Source organism: Suillus subalutaceus (assembly GCF_016647625.1).
Source record: "Suillus subalutaceus strain FC151 chromosome Unknown DFJ58scaffold_195, whole genome shotgun sequence".
Lineage (NCBI taxonomy): Eukaryota > Fungi > Basidiomycota > Agaricomycetes > Boletales > Suillaceae > Suillus > Suillus subalutaceus.
Genome location: NW_024540444.1, coordinates 19,558 through 32,750, shown reverse-complemented (window position 1 = coordinate 32,750; position 13,193 = coordinate 19,558). Strand labels below are relative to the sequence as shown.

The window sequence follows — 13,193 nt, the reverse complement described above, 5'->3', positions numbered from 1 at the left end:
GGGTTAGATCGGATCTGTGGACCGGACGATGGATATGTCCATCGGATCTGGATCGGATCTGAGATCTGGATCTTCGGATCTGTACCCGGGAATATGGTATATGACACTTACCATTTGTATTGCCGCTCCTTACATTTTTCGTACCAACATGTAGTATCAATACCTCATGTATCGCATATCACATTCTTCGCAATGCCAATGGATTCTCCATGTCTTCGCTGGTGGGAATGGATCAGGAGTAGATGGCTGTGGTTGCTGTTGCTGATGTGAAGGAGTAGATGGCTGTGGTTGCTGCTGGTTGGAACAGATCAGGAGTAGATGGCTGTGGTTGCTGCTGGTTGGGAACGGATCAGGAGTAGATGGCTGTGGTTGCTGTTGCTGATGAGAACCGCTCATCAGGACAAATACATTGTACAAGTTACTAACTACATACTACTAGTACATATTAACCCAGTCCATCCTCGTCAGTGTCTGAGACACCTTGGTCTGATAGGTTGTCGTTGTCGTCTCCAAGAGCGCGTCTCTCTTGCAAAACACGTTGGTAATCTGCCCACATTGCTTCAGCAATGTGGTCGCGCATCAAATGGAGGTCGTCTTGCACAGCTGGGCGACCTTCTACTAGCCCCTGCTCCCAGTTTGCAGCAGGTTCATCGCCAAGGGAATAGTCTGCGTCAGGTAGCCTACCTTCTGCAGGATCGTGAAGGCGGATAAAATTGTGCAGGCTGCACAATGCCGCTGGGATCTGGGCTTGTATGCCCATAGCGTATGGTGGGGTGAGAAGGAGGATCTGGAAACATCATTTCAGGACGCTGAAAATCCGCTTGATGACGTTTTGAGCGGATGCGTGATGAAGGTTAAACAACTCTTCTTTGGTAGCTGGCCTGTAGAGTATTAGTACGTAGTAGGAAGTATAATGCTAGTAACACGCACCTTATACTTGCATGGCCCCATTCTGCGAGGTGGTAGTGTACATTACGGTAGGGGATGAGTAGTTCGGGCTGCAGAGGGAAACCTGCATCTGCAAGGAAATATTTTCCTGTAGGAATATGAAGGTCGTGACCCTCCGCGGCCTCATAGATACGCGCGTCTGTGGCAGACCCCTCCCAGCCAGTGAGCGCGTATGTGAATTTGAGCTCGAAATTACAAGCAAATAGGCAGTTTTGGGAGACAAATCCCTTCCAATTACAGTAGGGACCTCATTCAAATGCACGAGGCGACGCATGGATATGGCTCCCGTCAATGGCACCAATGGTATCCTTGAAGAATGGCCAGAATTTAGGATTACAGCAAATTTTTTTGGGAATGGATGCATCGGGTAATTGTACATGTTTCGTATAGAAGGGGGAGGACGAGAAGATGACGAGCATTTTGCGAAAGTAACTATGCAGAAAATACTATGAGACTATGATACTAATATTAGCAGACACTTACCGAGAAATTGTATCATTCGAGCGTTGAAACCTTTCACCGACATGCCTGATAGATAATCCTGTAATGGCAGTGTACAGAAAAATTGTGAGTTGTTCTTCTAATGAAATGAATTTGGAATCGGTGTGTCCGAGGATACGAATTTCAGATATGAGTGCCGCAAAGATGTGTGCATGCACGCCGAGTTCACACTGGATTCGTTCTGGGTGACCAGACAATAATTCTATGACCCATGCTTCGCCCGAGAGAGCAGATGTGTGATATGGCTCCGGATCCTTTGAGTAGACAGAATCTAGGTAATTGGCTGTGGTGCTGATTAGTATACTGATTAGAAGGATTGCATATTGGATGAGGCGATGACGAGCTTCTGGGCATTTTGGCATCAAATTCAGGACTTCTGATTGACAATACATTGCAGTAGGGACCCATAGAGGATCAATCCAAGGACGAAGTATCATATCCTGCCTACTAGATAACAGTGCGTGTGCCCTGGTCTAGGGTTAGTCCAAATGCGACATACCATTCAAGTTCCGACCTTCGGGCAATTCCAAGCCAAGAACATCTCACACGGGTTCAGCCAAATGTTGGTCAACATCTCATTGCCGAACTGGCTCTAAGCTTGTAATCAAACTGTAATACGGTATTGATGAGGCCAACTGAAAGCAGACCACATAATCAAGAAAGAACGACTGTCTTCCTTCTATATGGTCTGACTAGCGAGACTTGAGGAAATTGGCTCCTTGCTAGGTACTCTCGTAAATTTTTCTTCAAGGCCTCTTCTCACTCAAATTTATTGTCTCGCTAGGCACTCTTAAATTTGCGCACCCACCCGTATTTTACTCCCTACCCTAGCATTGTACGATATGTATCAAGGTCGAGTTTGGAGTCTGAATCCATGTGGTGCTTTTAATATCTATACTGGCTAATAGTCTGCCTCCTCGCGAGACCGAGTAAGGCCAATTAAAAACGGGTGATTTTCCTTTTCACCCCGCAATTATTTATCTAATTTTGTCCAGCGGTGCCACTTGAATGTGATGTTGCACTAGAACTGGCTGAGCGGGCGAAGCGCCTTGAATGTTCTGAACGTTCCTGCAACCTGCAATGTGGGCATCCCATCAGTGGATTGGCGATTGGTGAAGTTTACATCCCGAGTGTATGCGCCGGTCGAAGTAGGTTCAGCCTCTTGCAGTTCGTTTGACTGAACTTTGACTTTGACAGTTGATTCACCCCAGAACTGGCGAGGCCAGTACTATTTATGTGCCATAGCAAAAAGATATTGCAATCGCGCATCGCGAAATGTGCCATGGCCCATGGACTCCTGTTTGCGTGTGCCTACTTGCGACCGTAACCATGACCAAACTCCCTATAAGCATAGGCGCGCTGATTCAATCCCAATGTTGTTTGCCTTAGCAGGCAGTTCAAATCTCAGTACTTATCCCCGTCCATCTGTGACATTATGAAAGGAGCACAATAGGAAGATACAAAGGACAGGTGCGCCCTGGAACGGGGATGCCAACAACTTCTGAGTGCGCAATGCCCAGGGAATCAGTTTGTGGAGAAGCTGGCTGTCTAGCTAGTCATGACGGAACCATCATGTGCTACCGCCTTGAAGATCAGAAGGACCCATATACTTAGTCTCCACAGCAGGTACCTCGACATGAAGGAGATGCTGGCTAATTCGCAAACCAAGGAAGGAGGTACAGCCTATGCAATTTGAAACATATAGAAACCTTCTTGCTGAGACTCTAACTGTAGAACTCAAGCTCTTCAATCCACATCCAATCTCAATCCCAACCAGTGCACTTTGTGTTTAACAATCTGAAACAATGTCATGCCCTTTCATCAGGAATTTGAGCTTCCAGTTGTGAGTGTCTTTGCACTATCACTTTGCATGACTTTGTCACCCGACTCACCGTCATCCCGCAGCAACGACCTCAGCAAGGAGGTGATGATCATGCTCACTTTGATCAACGGCGACCTGAAAGGCCTCTATGAGGACTTCTTCCTGATAGTTTGGAAGTAAGTGTGCATACTTTTGCTTTGATGATTTCAAACCTTGCAATTTTTCAGGGTCAGCACATTCAGGAAGACAGGTGGGTGTTCCTATTCTTTTGCTGCCAAGTTGCCAACTTGCATATGACCTCTCTTTCCAGGCGCATACAGGGCTCAGGTGACCTACACAAACCAGTAAGATGATCTACGCGAACCATAGTCATGAAAGTTGCTTATTTATTGTACAGACTTGCTTTCTCCAAAACCCAGGTCGTGAATGGGAACGTCATCAGCACTGGAACCTGCGTCAAGATCAATGTAAACGACTCTTATCCACTCTGCGATTGCTAGCACCGATGTAAGTCATGATGCAGGACAGCGAGAAAACAACTCTGACCCAGGCCAACGATGTCTATCATTTCTCTGTGAGTCTGGCTTCCATTGATATTTATCTCAGCCACCGACGAATATATCTAGCCCCCTCAAGTGGGAACCTCTGGTATCCTGCAGGCTGTGAACAGGACTGGAGCGGTTCAAGATCTCGCAGTCAGTTTGCAACCATCATTGTCTGCTCATCTTTCAGCTGAGCGTATCATCTACCTCCAGGCTTTCTTAACAAAGGAGATTTGATGCCCATGCCTGCGCTCTACTTCAACAAAGTTGAGTATGTCATCTTTCCTCTATTCTCCTTCATAGCCCTCACAGCCCAAAACGCAGAGATGAGAGTAGTGTCAAGGCTCAGTTCACTCCAATCCTGCATGTCTACATCACGTCAGACTATCAAGAGACTGCAATCTTGCGAGGTGCCATCAACACCCCTGTGATCTGGATGCAGGACCTTGCTGTGCTTGCCGAGAACACAACTTGGAACCTCAAGTGCGACATGGCCACTGGACGTTACACGGTCATCCAAGCTTGAATAAGGAATGCGACATTGGTACACCTAAACATTTCTTCTGTGAGGTCTGCATCTCAATGTTCACTCTGCTTTCTTAGCATCCACCAATGGCTTCAGTTAGTTGCTTGTCTGTTATGTGTTTTACCAGAGTCGAGAGTTGTACCATTTTTACGAGGCTTTACCTATGTGTTTGAAATGTTGCATTTTGTTTGAACAAGATCTTAGATCTCCCGAGCTGTGCATGTGAAGATGTTGACTTTGTGAAGCTGTTGACTTATCGAACATTGATGCTCCACCTGACAGTGGTTAGTCATGATGCATACAGTATTGTGTGTGATTTTCAGATCGCAGATATTGAACAACAGGGCGCCTAACTATGTGTTCTGTGAGGTCTGCATCTCAATGTTCTCTCTGTTTTCATAGTATTTTCGTTCAAACCAATGGCCTCACTTAGTTGCATGTCTTTTATAAGTTGACCCGTCTCTATGTAGTTTGCAAGCATTGTACTATTTTTTGGGGACTTTACCCATTGTCTTAATAACCGAGGGTCTTATATAAATACGTGTAAGAATGTAATGACACCACAATTACACTGGATAAGACTTCTTGCCAGTCCTCGATTAACATGGTCTACGACTTTTCTTCTTTCGTGGTAGATAACGTGTGAGTTCTTGGGAGGCTCGCTAAACCAATCAGTTAGATTAACTTAGCCGGAGCTTTATTATCTCTGATTGAAACTATGGGATTGTCTAGGATATACCGTCTAGACACTTGAACTGGTTTCCTGAATATACGATTAACTGTTGAGAAGCTGGTCTCAAATGTGACTATGTTGACCAAAGCTCGTGTTGGTCAATATACAAATACCTGGTGAGAACGCTGGTCTCACAAATAACAACAATGACAATAAAAACAATGACAAATAACAACAATGACAAATAAAAAACAATGACAAATAACAACAATGACCAAAGCTCGTGTTGGTCAGTATACAAATACCTGGTGAGAATGCTGGTCTCACAAATAACAACGGTGACCAAAGCTCGTGTTGGTCAGTAAACACTACGTGGTGAAAACACTGGTCTCACAAAACTGGGTTTCTATCGCAAGAAACTTACGTAATCTCAAGGGAAACACTTTCCCTGCACTTGCCTGGACAGTTCTTACAAAGGAAATGGGCTTTGTAAGCAGCAATTTGTTCAGACTGAAGCTTCTTAGGTGAGAGTTCAATTTGCTCAAGAGGGAGATTCTTGAATGCAACAAGTGGGAGATCTATTTTTTTGGGGGAGAATGGGCTCTCCTTATATACATTTTGTGTGGGAATATTATGTAAGTAAAAAGGTGATGTAATGACTTCAGAATGTGATAAGAATATTCCAAAAACTGGAGCAGAATGTTCTAGCAGGTGCAAAAGAACATTCCAGAATATTCATGGTGGGATAATGACATCATTCTGAGTCACTATGAGTCACTATGAGTCATTGGAATGTCCTAGCAAATTCCATGGAACATGACATCATTATGACATCACTATGATATCATATCTTTCAACCAAAATACCTGCAGGAGTGTAGGTGAAGTCCTATGACATCATTATGACATCATACCCTGTAGGTACAATTTTATGAAGCATCTGATTAGTCAGAGCATCCTAATAGAAAAGTAAAGTAAAGAAACACTAGAGAAAACAACTCAGAAATAATGGAACAAATAATAGTACACAATGCACGGGCTTTTTAGATAGGTTTTTGTTAGGCTTTGAACTTTTCTCTATGGGTTTCTCTAGCCAAAGTGAATAAGCCAAATGAAAGGCAATACCTTAACCTTCATTTTGCTTCTCATATCAACTAGGTCATTATGTGATTCCCATCTCGCATATGACTTTTCTTCAAAACATGGTGGATTCATGAATCACTGAGGGAAAACTGAAACTATTGGACCAAGGTTTGATACCAAGGTATGTGTTGACTAGTCTGAGGACTAAGCTAACAGACTTTGTCTTTTAGGGGGATGCCTAGTAGTCATGTCCATGCATGATTCCCAAATCATGCAGGACACCGTGTGTTTGAAATCTTTTGCTAAATAAGAGCTCTCATGCTAGTGCGGCATGTCAAGATGTTAGCTGTGTGAAATTGTCGACTCGTAGACCTGTCGAGCATTAATGCTCCACTTGACAGTGGTTGGTTAGTCACGATGCATACAGCGTCATGTGTGATTTCGAGATTGCAGTTGTTGAACAACGGGTGGAGTTGTGACTGCAAGATCTGTCATCTGAAATTTTCTGCTGCCAAGTTAACAGTAGACAGGGGTTATCACTTACCGCATTTGACAAGTGTGAATGTGTGATCATCGGCCACACGGCCCATGCCTCATGTCACAAACACATACAAGGTAATAGGACTTCGTGCACTTTGAACTCAAATAAACAAGTTGTTTACAAGCATTTTTTCTGACTTGGAAGAGTCTCCTCTTTGCAGCGCCCCACCCAGTGCCCACCTGTCTATCAAAATAAGCTGTAGCGCTGTGGTGAAAGAAATAGTAGTCAGCTAGATATACCAACTAACTTACTAAATCCTAATGGGTGCGAGTGCAGTACTTCGACCCAAGGGGACTGCTATTGAAGCACTTCCTTCTAATAGTGCGAGGGAAGAGAAAGGAAGAAACTAAGATCTAAGACCTGAGATATCTGACCGACTGAAGGTCCAAGTCTGAGAATGTCCGATGCGATATGGGATACCGATGGTACACCCAACGCAAGATACCGATGAAGGGCACCAATGTGAGATACCGATGAAGGACACTGATGCGAGATACCAATGCGAGATACCAATGCGAGGTGAGGAGTCTGATGCCGATGAGCGGCAAGTAAGTCTAGGCCGAGGTAAGGAGAGTCCAGGTATAACTAGGTATGACAAGGTAAGACTAGGTATGGGTTGCCGATGTAAGACTACCGGTAGCGGTCCAGATCTCACAAGGCCTAGGTAAAGAAACCTTAGATAGAGTGCACTTAGAGCGGTCAAGGCATGTCCAATGATAAAAGCAAGGGGGATCAATTTGCACAATCAAGGACTAACTAAGGTGACTCCTACAACGGTACCACGTATGTCCAAGGAAGGGAAGTAAGGGATAATACGAACTTGAGTCCTATTTATCTAACTGCGTGAACGTCCGGAATCACACAGGCGAGAGTAGTAGCAAAACGCGAGGTACTCGGGTCGATATGTAATAAGGCTCGTGAGTGCTGCGGCCATGGGAATACATGTAATAACGCCTGCTGTTCGTTCAGTAACAGTAAAATAAGCTTAAACGCACCAATGGAGATAGGTGGACATGGGTAGGACATGGGAGGATTTGGTACTGATGGGACGGAACGGTCGGCCGAGGTGCACGATGGCCGATCTGACAAGCAAGGGACAGTTAAGACAACCCTGGCTCTTCTGCGAGAGACCGAGACCACGGATCCGTATCGGCTGAGTCGGACATAGACTGGCGCAACATAAGTGAGTCGAGTGAGTTGAGACTTTGCAAGGAAGTGGTGTATGGATGCGATGTGGATATCTAGGCTGCTTGACTCCTATAGCGAAATGGGGTTCTGCGAGGCTAGCCCGAGCTTGAACACTACAGCACCTAGTACAAATGGTGGGCAGTGTATGTATGAATTTGAATGTGACTCACATGCATGCGCTTCTTCAGAACCTCAGTTACACGTATTTGAGCTACATTTCAACTACTCTGTTGCCCACTTGTTTCTGCAAGTCCAGATCCCACTCCTGTTGTGGGAGCAAGTAACAAGGAGATGGGTACCACAGATGAAAACTACCTCGTTCACCAATTTCTCATAACCCTTAAGTGTCAGTTTGAGTCTATCAGGCATTTCCTTTTGAGTTGGCGCTTGGGACGCTACTTTGTAAGTGTCAGTGATAGCTGCCATTGAATCTTTTTCAATGTCTCAGTCAGCAGGAGTGTCGACGAGGGAGTGGTCACTTGCGTGCACTGAGGTGAGTAGGCGCTGAGTTGCATCTCCTACAGAACACTATCCCTGAATCTACATTTCAGGCTTGCTGTAGATATGTGGTGTCCTGCATGCAAGTTAGTGTTTCAGGAGTAGCGTGGTGATCACATGAATGCAACAAATCATTGGCTTGATGGCTGTGGTAATATTGTAAATTTGTTCTGAGGGTGAAGCAGTTTTTTGTTCCTGCTGGCATCATTGGCTGGCAACTACCCTCTCGGTACACTCAATTACATGACTTCTCCTGACCACTATAAGTTGATTCCATCTACAGGTTGTCATGCGTAAGTATGGCCACCATATGGACGCACAGCCCTACATATGAATGGGCTGGCCCATATACCTAATATAATACGCATGATATTATGCATAGTACAAGCTGTCATTGATACAGGCTGTACGGCCTATCATCAAGTGATGGCAGGACACTACTGTTACACACATTCTCATTGAAGACCACCACTAACATCAGATCCTTCCCATGTTTGCATGAGCTAGTAATTGTGAGTCTGATTTGCAGTTCACGACACTTTAATTAGTAGCTACTGTTGTTCTTGTCTGCACAACCAGCCACATTGTCAGGCAGACCTTACCATTTGGTATGTTTAGCTTGAATTTGTTGATTTATCTTAGCTATTCTTAGCCAGGTGGTTAACAGGTTTGAGATCTGTTCATGCAAGTTTGAAACCTCTTGACAATGTTTTCTCCTTAATTGCACCTTGACAGTGACCTTGTGCATGAGCTCATGGAGAGATCATTGAATGTCAATCATAAGAGTCATGGCCAAGTTGTTAACAGATTTGAAATCTGTTCCTCCCTGATGGTGCAGGTTTGAAACCTGCTGACAATAGTTTTTCTCTATGATTGCACCTCAGGCATGAGTTCATGGAGAGGTCTTTGAATGTCAGCTATAAGACTTCAGGGCCAAGCTGTTAACAGATTCCAAGTCTGTTCTTCCCGGATGGTACAGGTTCGAAACTTACTGACAATATTTTTTCTCTATGATCTAAATGCTGCATACTATACTGTGATGGCAGTTGTCTATTGGGGGCAACATCGAATTGCATGTGCTCAGTACATGTAGTGATATCTACTATAATGTAAAAGTTCAGAAAGGACAGAAAGCCTAGTAGGAGCTAGAAGCAGACAAACTTGTTTGTCTGGTGCATGAAACACACAGGAACCACCTTGTTAGAACTGCAAGGCATCTGATGCCTGGAAAATGTTCAATGTCTAATGGGGAAGGGGGTCTGTTACTAGTAGCTGCACTGGCACTTCCGGTCTGCAAACATTACTTGGGTGGCTCCGCCGAGCCTGAGATGTTTCAAAGTCAGAAGCCATTTGAGAGGTACTCACCCATGACAGATGTATAGTTGTTTTTGGCCAGTCTCCTTGCTGTACCACTCTGACGATTTATGAATTTGTACATTCCTGGTTGCATGGCTGCTAGTGTGGCACAATGGAGAGGAAACAAAGAGACTGAACTTGAGAGAGGCATTGGCGCAAGTCCAGCAAGTGAAGACGTGTTCACGGGCAGGGTGTCATGGAGTACACAAGTCTGAACACCCTGACAACTCATGGTACTGCAGAAAAGCGTGGTTGAAGGTGTCACAGTCAAAAAAAAAGGGAGAACCTTGTCATGAGCATGTACCAATGTTTTGAAATTACAATTACATGGATCGGACATGCTTTAGCAGTCCATTCGACACTGAAGTTGTACTGCATTGACTCGTCAGTTCTCTGTTGGTACCAATTTTATTTCAAGGCTTATATTGACTGATGTCGAGAAATGTATGTCTTGATTGTGAATTTCTCTGCTCCTGAATCTTAGTGATTTACAAGATATTCAGCAACCAGGACTTAGATCGGTGCGTGTGATTGACTTATCATCAGCTATTAAATCACCACTGCCTCACTAGCCCTTTGTTGCAGTGAGGATTTGAATGATAGTGCATATTCTGCTGCCTGGAGACACGAGCACTGAGCTATCAGCCTGCCAGCAGCCGACATGATACTGCCCAGGTATAACCAGTTTTTTTTTTGAATCCTTGTATTCAAAACACTAAGAGTCTGTTCGGATATGCACTTTTTGCAAATTTAACTTGAACAAACTTGAACCAAGTTTGCTTTGTCATGATTTGTACAGCGTGACATCAGTGTGATAATTGATAATCAAGAGATTATATCATATCCAACATGCCAGCAACTCGAACCCGAACTTGAACTTCCAAGTCCAGCCATAATATTTGTTCACAACCTGGTGGTATCCTTTCATTACTATTATATACATCTATGGTGAAAAAGAAAGCGATGGATGAGAAGAAAAGTGGTGGATCGGCAGGCCAAGAAGCTGAAAGATGCCACTGGTCAAGCGCTGATGAGTTACACTTCCTCGACTACATCACAGCCCATAAAGAAAAAGGGGGTGATGGACTAAATTTTGACAAAAACTTTTGGCTGCTGGCTGCCACCAAGATGGTGCTGTGCACTACAAGTGGTGCAGTGAAATCAGCTGAGGCCTGTTCACAAAAATGGACTAGGGTATTTTTTTTGCACTCCCTCTACCCTCTAGTGCTAATAATATTCGAGATGCATGCCACCTTTTCAACTGTTGATTGTGTGGCAAACTTTTCAGGTATCTCATGGAGCAATGAGCAAGGCTCTGATATCACGCATGAGTCTGAGTCTGTATGGGTCAATCTTATTAGGGTATGTACCTATCTACTGTTCCTTACTACTGCTACTAACTTTTTTGTGATCCAGGAAATACCTGTTGCAAAGAGCTTTAGAAACAAGGGATAACCGCTATACGACAAAATGAATGCCATCATCCCGTCAAAAGCATGTGGTAGTCACGCTTATCACCCTCTGCTGCAATCTACCTCTGACTCGCTGCAATCTGCCAGTGTGACTGGCTAAGCTGCCTCCAGCTTTCAAGAAGCTGATGCACTGGAGCAGTCCCAAGGGCTGGAAGACCTCGAGAACAGTAGCAGTGGAGACAATGACAATAACAACATCTTGATGATGCCACCCCCCCTCCTTCTTTAATCCTGCCAAGCAGCCTCCCTTTACTCCCTCAACACCAGGTGCATCTTCTATATGTACTTCAGTTGCCAGCACTTCAGCCATGAACAAGGGCAAGCACAAAGAGGTCAACAATGGTGATGATGCTTCACGAACACTTGTTTTCCCCCCAAATTCCTCCAAGTCAGTCAGTCAATTGGCGTCAGGAAGGTCCATCAAGTCTGCATGCTGAGGCATGCCTGAAGCTGTCCAGCAAATGAACAGCAAGATTTAGGGTCTCACAAAGGGTCTTACTTCATCCTTTGATCGTGTCACAAACATCTTGGAAGAGCACACCCGCAACACCTAACAGTTCGTGGATCCAGCCCCTCTGCACAAGCAGAAAGCTATCCTTCAGGTTCAAGAGGAGGGTCTAGAGGACCATGAAGTGGTCACCATCATTGAGCATTTTCAATCCAACATTTCTATCACTGATTCATACCTTGCAATCAAGAAGGACAGTATCCGCAAGCTTTTTTGCTCAAGTATAGTAAATAGTTTGCGCATACTTATATCACAATTCTCGTTTTCATAGTGCTTCTCTTACTAGGCTTATGTAGACTGAAATGAATTCAATCACATTCTGTGTACATTGTGTGATACAAATTTCAATGGTAAACAGAAGGTAGTATTATTGGAGATCATCCTCTATAACAGACTTGCCTCTCTCCTGTCTCACCCTGTTGTAGTCTGCCCACATTTGATGCGCAATGGCATCATGATTTTCATGTGCACAAGTACGAGCCTCATCAGAGGGAGGACCCTCAGCAAGTGTGCCAATGTTGTGCTCAGGCCTGGCAACTTTGTTGTCGACTTGGCGATAGTCCATCATGTCATCCAGGTCGTGGACCCGGATGACATTGTGCACCAGGCACAATGCAGGGGGGATACGAGCTTGGATGCTCATGGGGTAGAAAGGTGGGAGGGAAAGAATTCAGAAGCGGTTCTTGAGCACACCAAAAATGCGCTCAATAACATTCCATAGCATGGCATGGGGTAGGTTAAATAGCTCCCTGTGATTACAAGGCCTGAAAAAGGTCAGTATGAAAATGAGGCAATTGTAAGGGCTCTTACAGTATCTTACTTGAGATGGCCCCTGCCCCATTCAGCTAGGTGATAGTGCACATTGCGATATGGCATGAGTAACTCATCACAGGCTCCAAATCCCACATCTGCAAGATAGTATTTGCCGGGGGGGATGTTGAAGTCTATGATCTGAGCACTGTAATAGATACGAGCATCGGCCACTGACCCCTCCCAACTGCTCAAGACATAGAGAAACAACATGTTGAACGTACAAGCGACAAGGCAGTTCTGACTCAACGTACCCTTGCAATTGCAAGCAGCATTGCACCCTTTGTTGTCAGGGTGACAAGGAACATGAGTACCATCAACAGTGCCAATAGCGTCGGTGAAGTAGGGATAGTATTTGGGATCTTGAATGATTTTGAGGGGGGTTGGGTCATCTCCACCAGGTAGCCGAATATGAAGCTGATAGATAGGGGGGGACGCGAATGCATTGAGTATGCGTTTGAAATACCTTTAAAAATTCAGCAAGTTTGTCAACAAGAAGCCAGGATTAACTTACTTTGATATCATTTCATTGGAGTATCGGAACCATTCACCCAGGTGACAAGTAGACAGCCCTGTTACAATAGCATACAAAAAAATTGCAAGCTGCTCCTCAAGTGATATAAATTTGGAATTGTGGCATCCTGAATCACGAAGTAGAGATAACAATACATGAAATATATGAAGGTGTACACCAAGTTCACATCATATACAATCTGGATGTCCTGT

The 13,193-nt window shown here is 44.5% G+C and overlaps 3 protein-coding genes across 3 annotated transcripts; all 3 read left to right on the top strand.

The window, feature by feature from the left end:
• Positions 1-3,254: 3,254 nt before the first annotated feature.
• On the top strand, positions 3,255-4,339 carry DFJ58DRAFT_846954 (uncharacterized protein; the record flags this gene model as incomplete). Its single annotated transcript, XM_041393384.1, has 9 exons — positions 3,255-3,292; positions 3,355-3,447; positions 3,499-3,521; positions 3,582-3,615; positions 3,669-3,738; positions 3,795-3,845; positions 3,898-3,970; positions 4,027-4,084; positions 4,117-4,339. The coding sequence occupies 9 exons, from the start codon at positions 3,255-3,257 to the stop codon at positions 4,337-4,339; spliced, it is 663 nt and encodes a 220-aa protein (XP_041237031.1).
• A 3,320-nt stretch (positions 4,340-7,659) lies between these two features.
• DFJ58DRAFT_846953 (uncharacterized protein) lies at positions 7,660-8,985 on the top strand (the record flags this gene model as incomplete). Its single annotated transcript, XM_041393383.1, has 9 exons — positions 7,660-7,781; positions 7,881-7,966; positions 8,080-8,225; positions 8,272-8,316; positions 8,386-8,407; positions 8,605-8,614; positions 8,725-8,833; positions 8,873-8,929; positions 8,974-8,985. The coding sequence occupies 9 exons, from the start codon at positions 7,660-7,662 to the stop codon at positions 8,983-8,985; spliced, it is 609 nt and encodes a 202-aa protein (XP_041237030.1).
• A 1,655-nt stretch (positions 8,986-10,640) lies between these two features.
• DFJ58DRAFT_669673 (uncharacterized protein) lies at positions 10,641-11,132 on the top strand (the record flags this gene model as incomplete). The annotated part of the gene is made up of 2 exons (XM_041382804.1): positions 10,641-10,871; positions 10,920-11,132. The coding sequence occupies 2 exons, from the start codon at positions 10,641-10,643 to the stop codon at positions 11,130-11,132; spliced, it is 444 nt and encodes a 147-aa protein (XP_041237029.1).
• Positions 11,133-13,193: the final 2,061 nt, after the last annotated feature.